This window comes from Sinocyclocheilus grahami, unplaced genomic scaffold (assembly GCF_001515645.1).
Source record: "Sinocyclocheilus grahami isolate Dianchi unplaced genomic scaffold, SAMN03320097.WGS_v1.1 scaffold821.1, whole genome shotgun sequence".
NCBI classification, from domain to species: Eukaryota; Metazoa; Chordata; class Actinopteri; order Cypriniformes; family Cyprinidae; genus Sinocyclocheilus; species Sinocyclocheilus grahami.
In genome coordinates this window covers 71,644-84,470 of record NW_015506000.1, presented here as the reverse complement: position 1 = coordinate 84,470, position 12,827 = coordinate 71,644, and the positions used below count along the sequence as shown (strand labels likewise).

At 38.4% G+C, this 12,827-nt stretch overlaps 1 protein-coding gene across 1 annotated transcript; it reads left to right on the top strand.

Annotated features, from left to right (window-relative positions):
- Window positions 1–3,256: 3,256 nt before the first annotated feature.
- LOC107562394 (NAD-dependent protein deacetylase sirtuin-1-like) lies at window positions 3,257–12,503 on the top strand. Its single transcript, XM_016247026.1, has 9 exons — window positions 3,257–3,521; window positions 4,503–4,625; window positions 5,373–5,611; window positions 5,697–5,849; window positions 7,471–7,618; window positions 7,712–7,791; window positions 8,579–8,765; window positions 9,966–10,514; window positions 11,636–12,503. Exons 1-9 carry the CDS (start codon window positions 3,311–3,313, stop codon window positions 11,872–11,874), a joined length of 1,929 nt encoding a protein of 642 aa, XP_016102512.1. The 5' UTR covers window positions 3,257–3,310; the 3' UTR covers window positions 11,875–12,503.
- The last annotated feature ends 324 nt before the right edge of the window (window positions 12,504–12,827 follow it).

Genomic DNA, 12,827 nt, shown 5'->3' with positions numbered 1-12,827 from the left:
TTTCTATTCTATCTTCTTGTTTTCTTTTTATTTATTATAAAAAATATCCCTCTAACATTATAGCGTTCTCTGTTCTTTTTCTATTGTTTTGACTTGTTTTATTTTTATTATTAAAAAAAGCCTCTAACACTAGCGTTCCCTATTCTTTTTCTATTCTATCTTCTTGTTTTCTTTTTATTTATTATATATATAAATATATATAAATCCTTGCTATGTGTACTGTGTTAGCTTGTCACAGCACTTATATATCATTGCTCTTTTGTTTGCTTTTATTGTCTTCATTTGTAAGTCGCTTTGGATAAAAGCATCTGCTAAATGACTAAATGTAAATGTAATTGCGCTAAAAGTACCAGCCAAATAGTATTACCCTGGCATTTTGATAATACCATGGTATTTTTGACTTAAATTAAAAGATAATGTGTCTGGTAATTCAAAGAATACCATAGTATTGCATGTAGCACAGAGAGTGTGTGTGTGTGCGTGAGAGTGCGTGAGTGTGTGTGTGTTTGTGTGTGTGTGTGTGTGTGTGTGTGTGAGTGTGAGTGTGTGTGTGTGTGTGTGTGTGTGTGTGTGCGTGAGAGTGCGTGAGTGTGTGTGTGTGTGTGTGAGTGTGTGTGTGTGCGTGAGTGTGTGTGTGTGAGTGTGTGTGCGTGAGTGTGTGTGTGTGTGTGTGTGTGTGTGTGTGCGTGAGAGTGCGTGAGTGTGTGTGTGTGTGTGTGAGTGTGTGTGTGTGCGTGAGTGTGTGTGTGTGAGTGTGTGTGCGTGAGTGTGTGTGTGTGTGTGTGTGTGTGTGTGTGCGTGAGAGTGCGTGAGTGTGTGTGTGTGTGTGTGAGTGTGTGTGTGTGCGTGAGTGTGTGTGTGTGAGTGTGTGTGCGTGAGTGTGTGTGTGTGTGTGTGTGTGTGTGTGTGCGTGAGAGTGCGTGAGTGTGTGTGTGTGTGTGTGAGTGTGTGTGTGTGCGTGAGTGTGTGTGTGTGAGTGTGTGTGCGTGAGTGTGTGTGTGTGTGTGTGTGTGTGTGTGTGCGTGAGAGTGCGTGAGTGTGTGTGTGTGTGTGTGAGTGTGTGTGTGTGCGTGAGTGTGTGTGTGTGAGTGTGTGTGCGTGAGTGTGTGTGTGTGTGTGTGTGTGTGTGTGTGCGTGAGAGTGCGTGAGTGTGTGTGTGTGTGTGTGAGTGTGTGTGTGTGCGTGAGTGTGTGTGTGTGAGTGTGTGTGCGTGAGTGTGTGTGTGTGTGTGTGTGTGTGTGTGTGCGTGAGAGTGCGTGAGTGTGTGTGTGTGTGTGTGAGTGTGTGTGTGTGCGTGAGTGTGTGTGTGTGAGTGTGTGTGCGTGAGTGTGTGTGTGTGTGTGTGTGTGTGTGTGTGCGTGAGAGTGCGTGAGTGTGTGTGTGTGTGTGTGAGTGTGTGTGTGTGCGTGAGTGTGTGTGTGTGAGTGTGTGTGCGTGAGTGTGTGTGTGTGTGTGTGTGTGTGTGTGTGCGTGAGAGTGCGTGAGTGTGTGTGTGTGTGTGTGAGTGTGTGTGTGTGCGTGAGTGTGTGTGTGTGAGTGTGTGTGCGTGAGTGTGTGTGTGTGTGTGTGTGTGTGTGTGTGCGTGAGAGTGCGTGAGTGTGTGTGTGTGTGTGTGAGTGTGTGTGTGTGCGTGAGTGTGTGTGTGTGAGTGTGTGTGCGTGAGTGTGTGTGTGTGTGTGTGTGTGTGTGTGTGCGTGAGAGTGCGTGAGTGTGTGTGTGTGTGTGTGAGTGTGTGTGTGTGCGTGAGTGTGTGTGTGTGAGTGTGTGTGCGTGAGTGTGTGTGTGTGTGTGTGTGTGTGTGTGTGCGTGAGAGTGCGTGAGTGTGTGTGTGTGTGTGTGAGTGTGTGTGTGTGCGTGAGTGTGTGTGTGTGAGTGTGTGTGCGTGAGTGTGTGTGTGTGTGTGTGTGTGTGTGTGTGCGTGAGAGTGCGTGAGTGTGTGTGTGTGTGTGTGAGTGTGTGTGTGTGCGTGAGTGTGTGTGTGTGAGTGTGTGTGCGTGAGTGTGTGTGTGTGTGTGTGTGTGTGTGTGTGCGTGAGAGTGCGTGAGTGTGTGTGTGTGTGTGTGAGTGTGTGTGTGTGCGTGAGTGTGTGTGTGTGAGTGTGTGTGCGTGAGTGTGTGTGTGTGTGTGTGTGTGTGTGTGTGCGTGAGAGTGCGTGAGTGTGTGTGTGTGTGTGTGAGTGTGTGTGTGTGCGTGAGTGTGTGTGTGTGAGTGTGTGTGCGTGAGTGTGTGTGTGTGTGTGTGTGTGTGTGTGTGCGTGAGAGTGCGTGAGTGTGTGTGTGTGTGTGTGAGTGTGTGTGTGTGCGTGAGTGTGTGTGTGTGAGTGTGTGTGCGTGAGTGTGTGTGTGTGTGTGTGTGTGTGTGTGTGCGTGAGAGTGCGTGAGTGTGTGTGTGTGTGTGTGAGTGTGTGTGTGTGCGTGAGTGTGTGTGTGTGAGTGTGTGTGCGTGAGTGTGTGTGTGTGTGTGTGTGTGTGTGTGTGCGTGAGAGTGCGTGAGTGTGTGTGTGTGTGTGTGAGTGTGTGTGTGTGCGTGAGTGTGTGTGTGTGAGTGTGTGTGCGTGAGTGTGTGTGTGTGTGTGTGTGTGTGTGTGTGCGTGAGAGTGCGTGAGTGTGTGTGTGTGTGTGTGAGTGTGTGTGTGTGCGTGAGTGTGTGTGTGTGAGTGTGTGTGCGTGAGTGTGTGTGTGTGTGTGTGTGTGTGTGTGTGCGTGAGAGTGCGTGAGTGTGTGTGTGTGTGTGTGAGTGTGTGTGTGTGCGTGAGTGTGTGTGTGTGAGTGTGTGTGCGTGAGTGTGTGTGTGTGTGTGTGTGTGTGTGTGTGCGTGAGAGTGCGTGAGTGTGTGTGTGTGTGTGTGAGTGTGTGTGTGTGCGTGAGTGTGTGTGTGTGAGTGTGTGTGCGTGAGTGTGTGTGTGTGTGTGTGTGTGTGTGTGTGCGTGAGAGTGCGTGAGTGTGTGTGTGTGTGTGTGAGTGTGTGTGTGTGCGTGAGTGTGTGTGTGTGAGTGTGTGTGCGTGAGTGTGTGTGTGTGTGTGTGTGTGTGTGTGTGTAATAATTAGCATTTGGGTAACAATGTCTTTTGTTGTTGTTGTTATTTTGCAGCGCTATTTTTATTTTTATTTTTATTTTAAACAGAATTCAACAGCAAGTTCTTGACATATTTCTCACATTTTGTAAGTACAAATTCAAACACAATTTAAATAAAATATATATTTTTTAAAAACAGAACTTAAAAGAGAAAGAAAATCGTGACGTCTGCTCGTGACGTCACGTCATTACCGGAAGGTCCTCGCGCTCCTCCTCCGTTCACTCCCTGGCGAAGATGGCGGACGGCGAGAATAAACGGGCCGACGCCGCCGAGCCGCTTCCGAAGCGACCGAGACTCCCGGATCCGCCCGGTGCCCCGGAGCACAGCGCGGCTGGCGGAACCGAGCCGGTGGAGGCGGGACCGGAACCGGAACCGGCGCTGAGGACCGAGTCCCATCAGGCCTCACTGAACAACAACCACCGCCTCACCGAGCCCGAGCTCTCCGGTACGAGCGCCCTTAGCGCTTTAGCTCGTTTGTTACTTATTTGGGAGATTTTAAAGCGCACAGTCCGGTGTACTACATGTTCACTCAGTTTTACCCTGTTTTTACATTTGTGGGGTCTGTGTTATTAATATTTAATATAATAGCAACTTAAAAAATTTTATTTTTTATTTTTTAAATATTATAAAAATATAATTGATTATTTATGTAGTTTGTATGCCATTTCAATATTTATTTAATTATTTAATTATTCAGTTAATTATTATTATCATCATCTGTGGAGTTTAAATAATTATTTAATACTATAAAAACGTGTTTTTATATTTATATTTTATATGTAGGTGTCCATTGTTATTAAATATTATTTTGTTATTATTATTTAGATTTTAAGGTTTTATCGATTAGTGGAATTTATTATTTTACATAATTTAAATATTTAATCTTGTGATTATAAGTATTAATTATCTAATAACTTATTTAGTTTTTAATTGTTTTTATACTTATTGTTATTATTTAATAATGTAATATATTTTATTATAGTTATTTATATTTATGTAATTTAATTATAATTAAATTGTATTTAAAATTGCAATTAAATTATATTTTATTTTATTATTGTTATTTATTACTTATGATTTACTTGCTCAGTTATTACATGTTATTATAAATATTGTTGTATTTAGTTTTTGAGAGCGTGTCTCAATTCTGTCACTGTTTTGACTCGTCTTGTCAACTTCATAAATATTTCATGCTTTATTACATTTATTTACATGCTTTATTAAAATGTATTTAGTCACTGTAATAATGCTGATCAACACATAGTATTGCACTACCTTGTTTATTTATTATAATACATTTTCTTCAAAGAAATATAAAACAAGTGATGTATAGAGTTAAATTTGCATAAGCATCTAGTGTAGTGCAATACGGTTGTATTATGCTGCTATTGTTATGTTATTGTGTTTTTGTGTGGTTTGCATGCAGACTTAATTGAGGAGGGTGTGCATCCCAACGGTTTCACGTCACCCGATCTTCTTCGTGATGATGATGATGATGACTGCTCGTCTCGCGCCAGCTCCAGTGACTGGACCCCTCAACCACAGATTGGTAAGATCAGCTAGGTATTTGAAAAATAGTGTTTTTTGAACATTAGAGCATGCCAACATATTCTGTTACACCAAATACACAAAATAATGATCTTTAAAAAAGCATCATATGACCCCTTTAAAATCTTTTAGCGGAGTCAAGTGTCATATTACAAAATGTATTACGCTCTTTTAGAATCAAATGTTTTTATAATCTTGACAAAATACTTATCTTTGGAAAGGTCCGAGTCTCAAGATTCCATATTTGGTGGTTATTGTTTGATAGAAGTAATATTGACAGAGAAATTTAGACCAGAAAAGTGCATCAACAAAAATTCTACAGAGTTTGGATGCCACCCGGTGGCTGTTTGTGGTATAACGCCCTAAATAAACTCTCACAGGAACCTCAATTTTTTTAATATCAACTTCAAATTTGGAACATAACTTATTTAGACATAAGGCTTTCATTTTGCATCAATTTTGGATTAAAAAATAGTTTGTAAAAAATTTACTTTTGTATAAAATAACAAAATTGGAACAGTGCATTTTCTTTTTAGTTAATTTAAACTTCTATAACTTTTTGATACTTTAATATTTTATAAGGATTCCACTTCTGCAGTGATCTGCAGATTGTCCAACCTTAGGTCTGTATTCCAAAGTTGTCATGAATTATAATAATTCAAGTTTGGATAGTGCACTTTCACGTCTATGTTCAAAAATGGGGGAGTGTGCACTTAAGGGGTTAAACTAAGACCTGGTTTTCTTTTAGGCTCGTATCGGTTCATTCAGCAGCACATCATGAGAGGAACCGACCCGAGGGCCATTTTGAAAGACCTGCTTCCCGAAACGGTCCTCCCGGCGGATCTCGACGACATGACGCTGTGGCAGATCATCATCAACATCTCCGAGCCGCCCAAAAGAAAGAAACGCAAAGACATCAACACATTGGAGGACGTCATCCGGCTCCTGAAGGAGAGGAAGAAGACGCTTGTGCTCACTGGAGCCGGGGTATGCGTTGTTGATTTCTGCTTCAATTCAAACACGCTCTTAGGATGTTTCCAGTAAACTGCATGTTCCTCTTGTTCCTCCACAGGTGTCTGTTTCTTGTGGGATTCCTGACTTTCGGTCTAGAGACGGCATTTACGCTCGACTCGCTGTGGACTTTCCTGACCTTCCTGATCCTCAAGCCATGTTTGACATAGACTACTTCAGAAGAGATCCGAGGCCTTTTTTCAAGTTTGCCAAGGTTCGAAACACTGCTTTCTGCCATAAATGGAAAACAATTACTGCGCTGATGCTTTTCAAATAATGGGAGACATTACATGCACTGGTCACTTTGGGCCATAACATTTCAGACAAGTGGAAAGAAAACAGTCTGGATACACTTTTAAGTGTTTACTTTATTGCACTTTATCTGTTTGTGTCTGTAGATTTCAATTACATTGCTTTTATTTGACCAAAAATACAGAAAAAACAGTAATATTGTAAAATATTTTTACCATTTCAAATAATGGTTTTCTATGTGAATATATAGTAAACTGTAATGTATTTCTGAGATGCGCAGCTGTATTTTCAGCATCATTACTCCAGTCTTCAGTGTCACATGATCTTCAGAAATCAGTATAATATGCTGATTCATTACAGTTTTGCTGCTTAATATATATATTTTTTTAACCTGTGATACTTTTTTCAGGATTCTTTGATGAATAAAAAGTTCAAAAGAACAGCATTTATTTAAAATAGAAATCTTTTCTAACAATGTAAGTCTTTATTATCACTTTTTATCAATTTAACACGTCCTTGCTGACAAAAAGAAAGAAAGAAAGAAAAAATACTGGCCCCAAAATTTTGAGCGGTAGTGTATATTGTTACAAAAGATTTCTATTTTGAATAAACGCTTTTAACTTTATCACAGTAAAAGTATCACGGGTTCCCAAAAAAATATTAAGCAGCAAAACTGTAATAAATCAGCATATTATACTGATTTCTGAAGATCATGTGACACTGAAGACTGGAGGAATGATGCTGAAAATACAGCTTTGATCTCAGAAATAAATTATATTTTAAAGTATATTAAAATAGAAAACCATTATTTTAAATTGCAATAATATTTCACAATATTACAGTTTTTTCTGTATTTCTGATCAAATAAATGCAGCCTTGATGAGCAGAAGACACTTCTTTAAAACACATTAAAACTCTTACTGACCCCAAACTTTTGAAAAGCAGTGTATATTCTGAAGGTTTTTATGAAAGGTTCATATATCAGATGCCTAATATTATTATTGCACTTTACGTCTAGATTTAATTTACAGTACGTCTCTTTAAAAAAAGCCATTTTCTCAAAATGAGTTTTATCTCCACTTCAGCAACACTTTATTCCTATATATATATATATATATATATGTCTATATTCTGAAGGTTTCTACAGAGGGGTTTGTGTTTATATGTCATTCACACGGATTTATATAACATTGTACTCCTAAAAACATGGTGAAAATGTCTGTTTGACAGTATTTTCAGATTTATGGAGCCATAAAAAAGGGAATGTAAAAACCTTTAATATGTCAACAAAATCAAATAAGAATCTTGAATCTGAATGTTTCTGGAAATGTATGCAAGTGAGTGAATATTTAATTAGATAATGCATCATTTGCATATCTGAACGTAATGTTTAAAGAAACGTTTGCCTTAATGCACTGTGATTAATCACCTGGGGAATGTATGGTGAGATCGGTTTACCTTGCAATAAAGATTTATGTTTACATTTATGCGTTTGCATGCACTTATTCATCAAAATTGCATACATGTCATTACATTTATGCATGAAGATAAATAACAATATCCTCTGTTTGCATATGTTGTAGGAAATCTACCCGGGGCAGTTCCAGCCGTCTCCATGTCACAGGTTCATATCAATGCTGGATAAGAAGGGAAGGTTACTGAGGAACTACACTCAGAATATCGACACACTGGAGCAAGCGGCTGGAATCCAGAAGATCATTCAGTGTCATGGTATAACGTGTAACTCATATAAACCTAGATTTTATTATTCCGTCACTATCTAGACTCTTTCTTTATCCTCCGTCTTTTACAATTTAATTTTAGGTTCTTTTGCGACTGCTTCCTGTCTTGTCTGTAAACATAAGGTTGACTGTGAGGCCATAAGGGAGGAAATATTCAACCAGGTATGCTCGAGAATGAAAATTTAAAGGAACAGTTCACCCAAAAATGAAGCTTTTGCTGAAACTGTGCTCACCATCAGGCCGTCCGAGATTAGGATGAGTTTGTGTCTTCATCAGATTTGGAGAAATGTAGCATTGCGTCACTTGCTCTGCAGTGAATGGGTGCCGTCAGAATGAGAGCTGATCGAAACATCACAATAATCCACAGCACTCGTCCATCAGTGAACATCTGGAGAAAACAAACGCTGAAACAAATCCAGCATTAAGACGTTTTTAACTCAAATATGAGATTATAATCCATAATAACGCTTCCTCCGGTGAAGAAGTGTTCTGGTGTGAATCAGGAGAGAAATCTGCACAGATCAAGCACCGTTTAAACAGCTCGAAACACATATGTGGCTGGATTTTGATGCGAGAGACAACAGCAGATGCACTTTTTCACTGGAGGAAGCGTTATTATGGATTATAGACTCGTGTTTGAGTTAAAATCGACTTAATGCTGGATTAGTTTAATCTTTTGTCTTCTCCAGATGTTAACTGATGGACTGGAGTGCTGTGGATTATTGTGATGTTTCGATCAGCTCTCATTCTGACGGCACCCATTCACCGCAGAGCAAGTGACGCAATGCTACATTTCTCCAAATCTGATGAAGAAACAAACTCATCCTAATCTTGGACGGCCTGAGAGTGTGTAAAATTTGCAGAAAACTCCATTTTTGGTTGAGCTGCTCCTTTAATATGTGCTTGCGGTTGTGTTGTGGCTCATGAAACCGTTGTTGTTCTGCTGCAGGTTGTTCCTCACTGTCCGAGGTGTCCGTCAGACGTCCCGTACGCCATCATGAAACCAGACATCGTCTTCTTTGGCGAGAACCTTCCGGAATTTTTCCACAGAGCCATGAAGCAGGATAAAGATGAGGTGGATCTTCTCATCGTGATCGGCTCCTCGCTGAAAGTGCGGCCTGTGGCTCTCATACCCAGTGCGTAAACTTTTCTGTGTCTGCAGTAATCTGGGTTGCTTTTGCATGTAAAGATAGAGTTGTTGCACTCGATAACTAACTATATTGTGTGACTATTCAGATGTGATGCATCAGGTTGAGACGCAAAAAAAACTAATGTAAAGCAATTCACATGCACAGATAAGATTTGAGTGTTTTCAGACGAATAATTCAGATGCTGTTGTTTTTGAAGCTTAATCGGCAATTTAGTGGATACTAAAGATGGTGTCATTGTGATGCTTTGGTATTGATAGGTATTCATATACATCAGAGATCCCAAAAATATTTATTATTTTAGTCCCCCTGAGAAATATAATTGAATAACACGTTTGCATGTTCACGGTTCTCTCAGGTCGGTTAGTTGTCACATGACATGCAGGTAAACAAATGAAATAATCTTCTTCAAAATGTTCTTTTTATTCAATATACTTATTGTAATATTTTTAAACATTCTTTTAAAATATTATTTTTCTTTTGTAATTTTTTTGTTGTTGTTAAATTTAATTGAAGATGCGTAAAACAAAAGCAATCGGATATTTATTTTTGTAAAGTTTTAGGTTTTTAAAAACTCATTGCATACATGTAATTTCATTAAATATTTTTTTTAATATTGTATTTTTTTGTAATTTATTTAAGTATGATGTATTTAAATAAAATAAAAAATAAATATATGTACTTCAAATAAGTTATTTTAATTATTTTTCAAATTGTTTAATTATTAAATAATAATAAAAAAGGCAAAAACCTGTTCATGTAAAAGATGCTTAAAACAAAAGCAATCAGATATTTATTTTTATAAAGTTTTAGGTTTTCAAAAACTCGTTGCACAGACGATGTAGTTTCATTAAATATACATTTTATAATATTTTTTAAATATTCTTTTAAAAATATTCCTAAATCTTTTTTTTAGGTGTTTTTATAGAAATGTTACTAAAAATAATTATAATAATTACAATCAATAAAAACGTTCTGTAAGTCTTAAAAATATATTTTTATGATTTAATAAATAACCTTTTCATCAACTCATGAACTGTAGTATGGAAAACTGTGCTATTACATAGGATTTACACGGTTTTCTACTAATATTCCATTGTATGGTTTAAAATAAGTTTTTTGTGTTAGTAATTTTACCTTTCATAAAGTGAAATGATGTTTGTTTTGTACGTCTGTGTCTCTCTGAAGGCTCTATACCTCATGACGTGCCTCAAGTCCTGATCAACCGCGAGCCGCTGCCGCACCTGCACTTCGACGTGGAGCTGCTCGGAGACTGTGACGTCATCGTGAACGAACTCTGCCATCGTCTGGGAGGAGACTTCGAGCAGCTGTGCTTCAGCTCGTCCCGTCTCAGCGAGATCACGGAGAAACCGTCCGCTCAGGGGCCCGTCACAGGAGCGTCAGAGGACGTCCCAATCACTGAGTGTCAGGGTTCACTGTCTCCCGAGGAGGAGGAACCGGAAACGGCATCTTCCCCAGCAGCCAGAAGAACTAGCCCTCATCCAGAGCCGTTACCGGAAACGAACACATACGAGAGAGACTCACACCCAAAAGAGCATCCTCCGAAGACGGCGAGTCCCAGTCTGGAGAGGAGAGCAGCGTGTGACGCTACAGAAGCACTGGACTCTACTGATGACGTGAAGGAGGAAGAACCAGCAGATCGTCACCATGCTGAGATGCGGAGACGGTGCTGGAGAAGCCTAATCTGTCAGAGTCCAATCAGCAAACGACTCGGAGGTAAAATCATTTTTAAATGTTTTTTTTTATATATATATATATATCTTTAAGATGTACCTGCTGATACTATCAACGAATTTTGGTGGATTAAAAAAAAAAAAAAAGCATTTTAAAAATGTCCCTGCTGTTATTATGAACAATTTATTGGTGGATGTTATTGCAAATACAAAATTACAACAACAAAAAAATTATTTTATTTGTATTATTTATTTTAGGGATGCACGATATTGGATTTTTGCCGATATGCCGATATTTTTCAAATAATTTTGGCCGATACCGATATATTATTTCCTTTTGCTTGGAAACAACACCAAGTCTCTCCTGTGCAGAAATTATAAGCAAAATATTTTTAATTTTGGTTAGTTTTTAACAAAAACTTATTTGTTAGAATGAAATAAACAATAATGAAGGTTTTTTGACAGTACGTTGAAGCTTTGAAAATAACTATAGCCTAAATAAACTATATATCAATCGTTGCAAGGTTAACCGTAACATTTTATTCGAATACTTAACATTTGTAGATGGTCTAAAGCAAAAGAGTTGTACAAATTCTGAAAATCTTTTAGAGCTTATGATTTGTTTAAAAAATAAAACACACTGCACATTAATGAATAAATCAGTATAAATAAGTCATGTTTATGATTTTTTTTTTTTCATGTAAGCTATAGCTTCTGACCTTTAAATCAAAACATACTCATTATTTTATGACATCAATTACTGCTTTATTTAATCAGAAACACAGTCTAAATGTTATTTGTGTAGGCTATTTGACTATTAATTTAATTAGAAGTAGACCAACAGCGCCCCCTACAGATTAAAACTCCTTACTGAGCAGGCATTAGTACTCATCACAAAAAATGTTTTACATTACGTATTACTATTTTAGTTTTTATTTTATTTATAGAATTTATTTAGATTATGATGCTATTTTTATTATATATTTTAGATTTTGAATGTTTTATAGGTTTAAAAATTGCATCACATTATGTTTTTCTTTGCGTGTCACAAAGACACAGTTCATGTAAAAGATGCATAAAACCAAAGCTATCAGATATTTATTTTTGTCGTTTCCGAACACTCATTGCATGCGTGATGGATTTAGTTGTTTTTCTGTTTTGCAGCCTCGCAGTATTTATTTCAAGCACCGAACCGCTACATTTTCCACGGCGCCGAGGTCTACTCGAGCTCAGAGGACGAGTCGTCCAGTTCCTGCGGCAGTGACAGCGACGCTTTGGAAAATGAAGACAGCGACGTGGAGGAAGACAACACAGACGGCCTGGCAGAGACAGTACAGGAGCGTGAACACAAACGCCTTCACTCAGACTGCACTGCAGAAACAGACCTCCCAAGCACACAATAACTCACTAGCACTCGCTGCATCTCATGGCCTCAAGTCCGTTTTGTATATTTTTGTATATCCTCCCTCCTAAACGCCCCGTTATGTCTTCTAATCCATGCAACTATTTTCTTTTGTTCGGCTTGTAACCCGTTTTTGTTTTATCACCATGCATTTTTAGATGTAAAATATGCATTTAATTCCGGTGAATGTTTCTGCGTGAGAATTGAACTTGCCATTTTTTCAAACCAAAGATCTCTTTTTTTTTTTCCTGTATCGTTTTCATGTTTTTCCACGAGTTCCTTGTTGGATCTGGTCACTGTGTCCAGCAGGTGTGCACCAAACTGTGGCATCTTCAGACATTCGGCAGCCTACTGTTGAAGTCTTTTATACCCAGTAAAGTCTGATAGTCATCAAACTGATGTTTTCAGGACATAATTTACATGCATTCACACTCTTGTAATTCCTGTCCTCAAGCACTTCGTAAGTTCTGAATCAGTTCTTGGTTACGCTTGTTTATGTTGTTTGGTTAATGCTCTCATTGGCCAGTCTTTATAACACTGTTAAATTATAATATCAACACGACTTCACGGTTCCCTCGTGCAGTGGATGCAGTTTTGGTTGTATATTCTTAATCTCATTTCTTTAATGTTAAAAAAAAAAGACTTTTCATGTCAGATTTTGTTTAGGTTAATGCGGATTGGCGATGCTGCAGAAGAGTAAATGAACACTTTTTTTTGTCATTGCACAAATGTAGCATTTTTGACCATTATCACTCGCGCTTTAGCTCAGCACTGCACATGATGCATGCAGGGTTGAATTAAGAATGATAGAGAAATATTTTGCTCGGTAATAAAATATGAAAGCGTTTGCGGGATCAATCGTAGCTGTGTTTAAGTCGTGTAGGTTGCATTTACTGCATATTTTTTGAATGTTTGAATTATGAGGGCACATGTTTTCTATTTAAGTGATTTATT

Excerpts from the sequence above, each read along its gene's own strand:
- LOC107562394 (XM_016247026.1), top strand. The coding sequence starts at position 3,311 with ATGGCGGACGGCGAGAATAAACGGGCCGACGCCGCCGAGCCGCTTCCG. Across the intron at positions 3,522-4,502 it reads CACCGAGCCCGAGCTCTCCG|ACTTAATTGAGGAGGGTGTG; the intron begins GTACGAGCGCCC and ends GTTTGCATGCAG. Across the intron at positions 7,619-7,711 it reads GAAGATCATTCAGTGTCATG|GTTCTTTTGCGACTGCTTCC; the intron begins GTATAACGTGTA and ends ATTTAATTTTAG.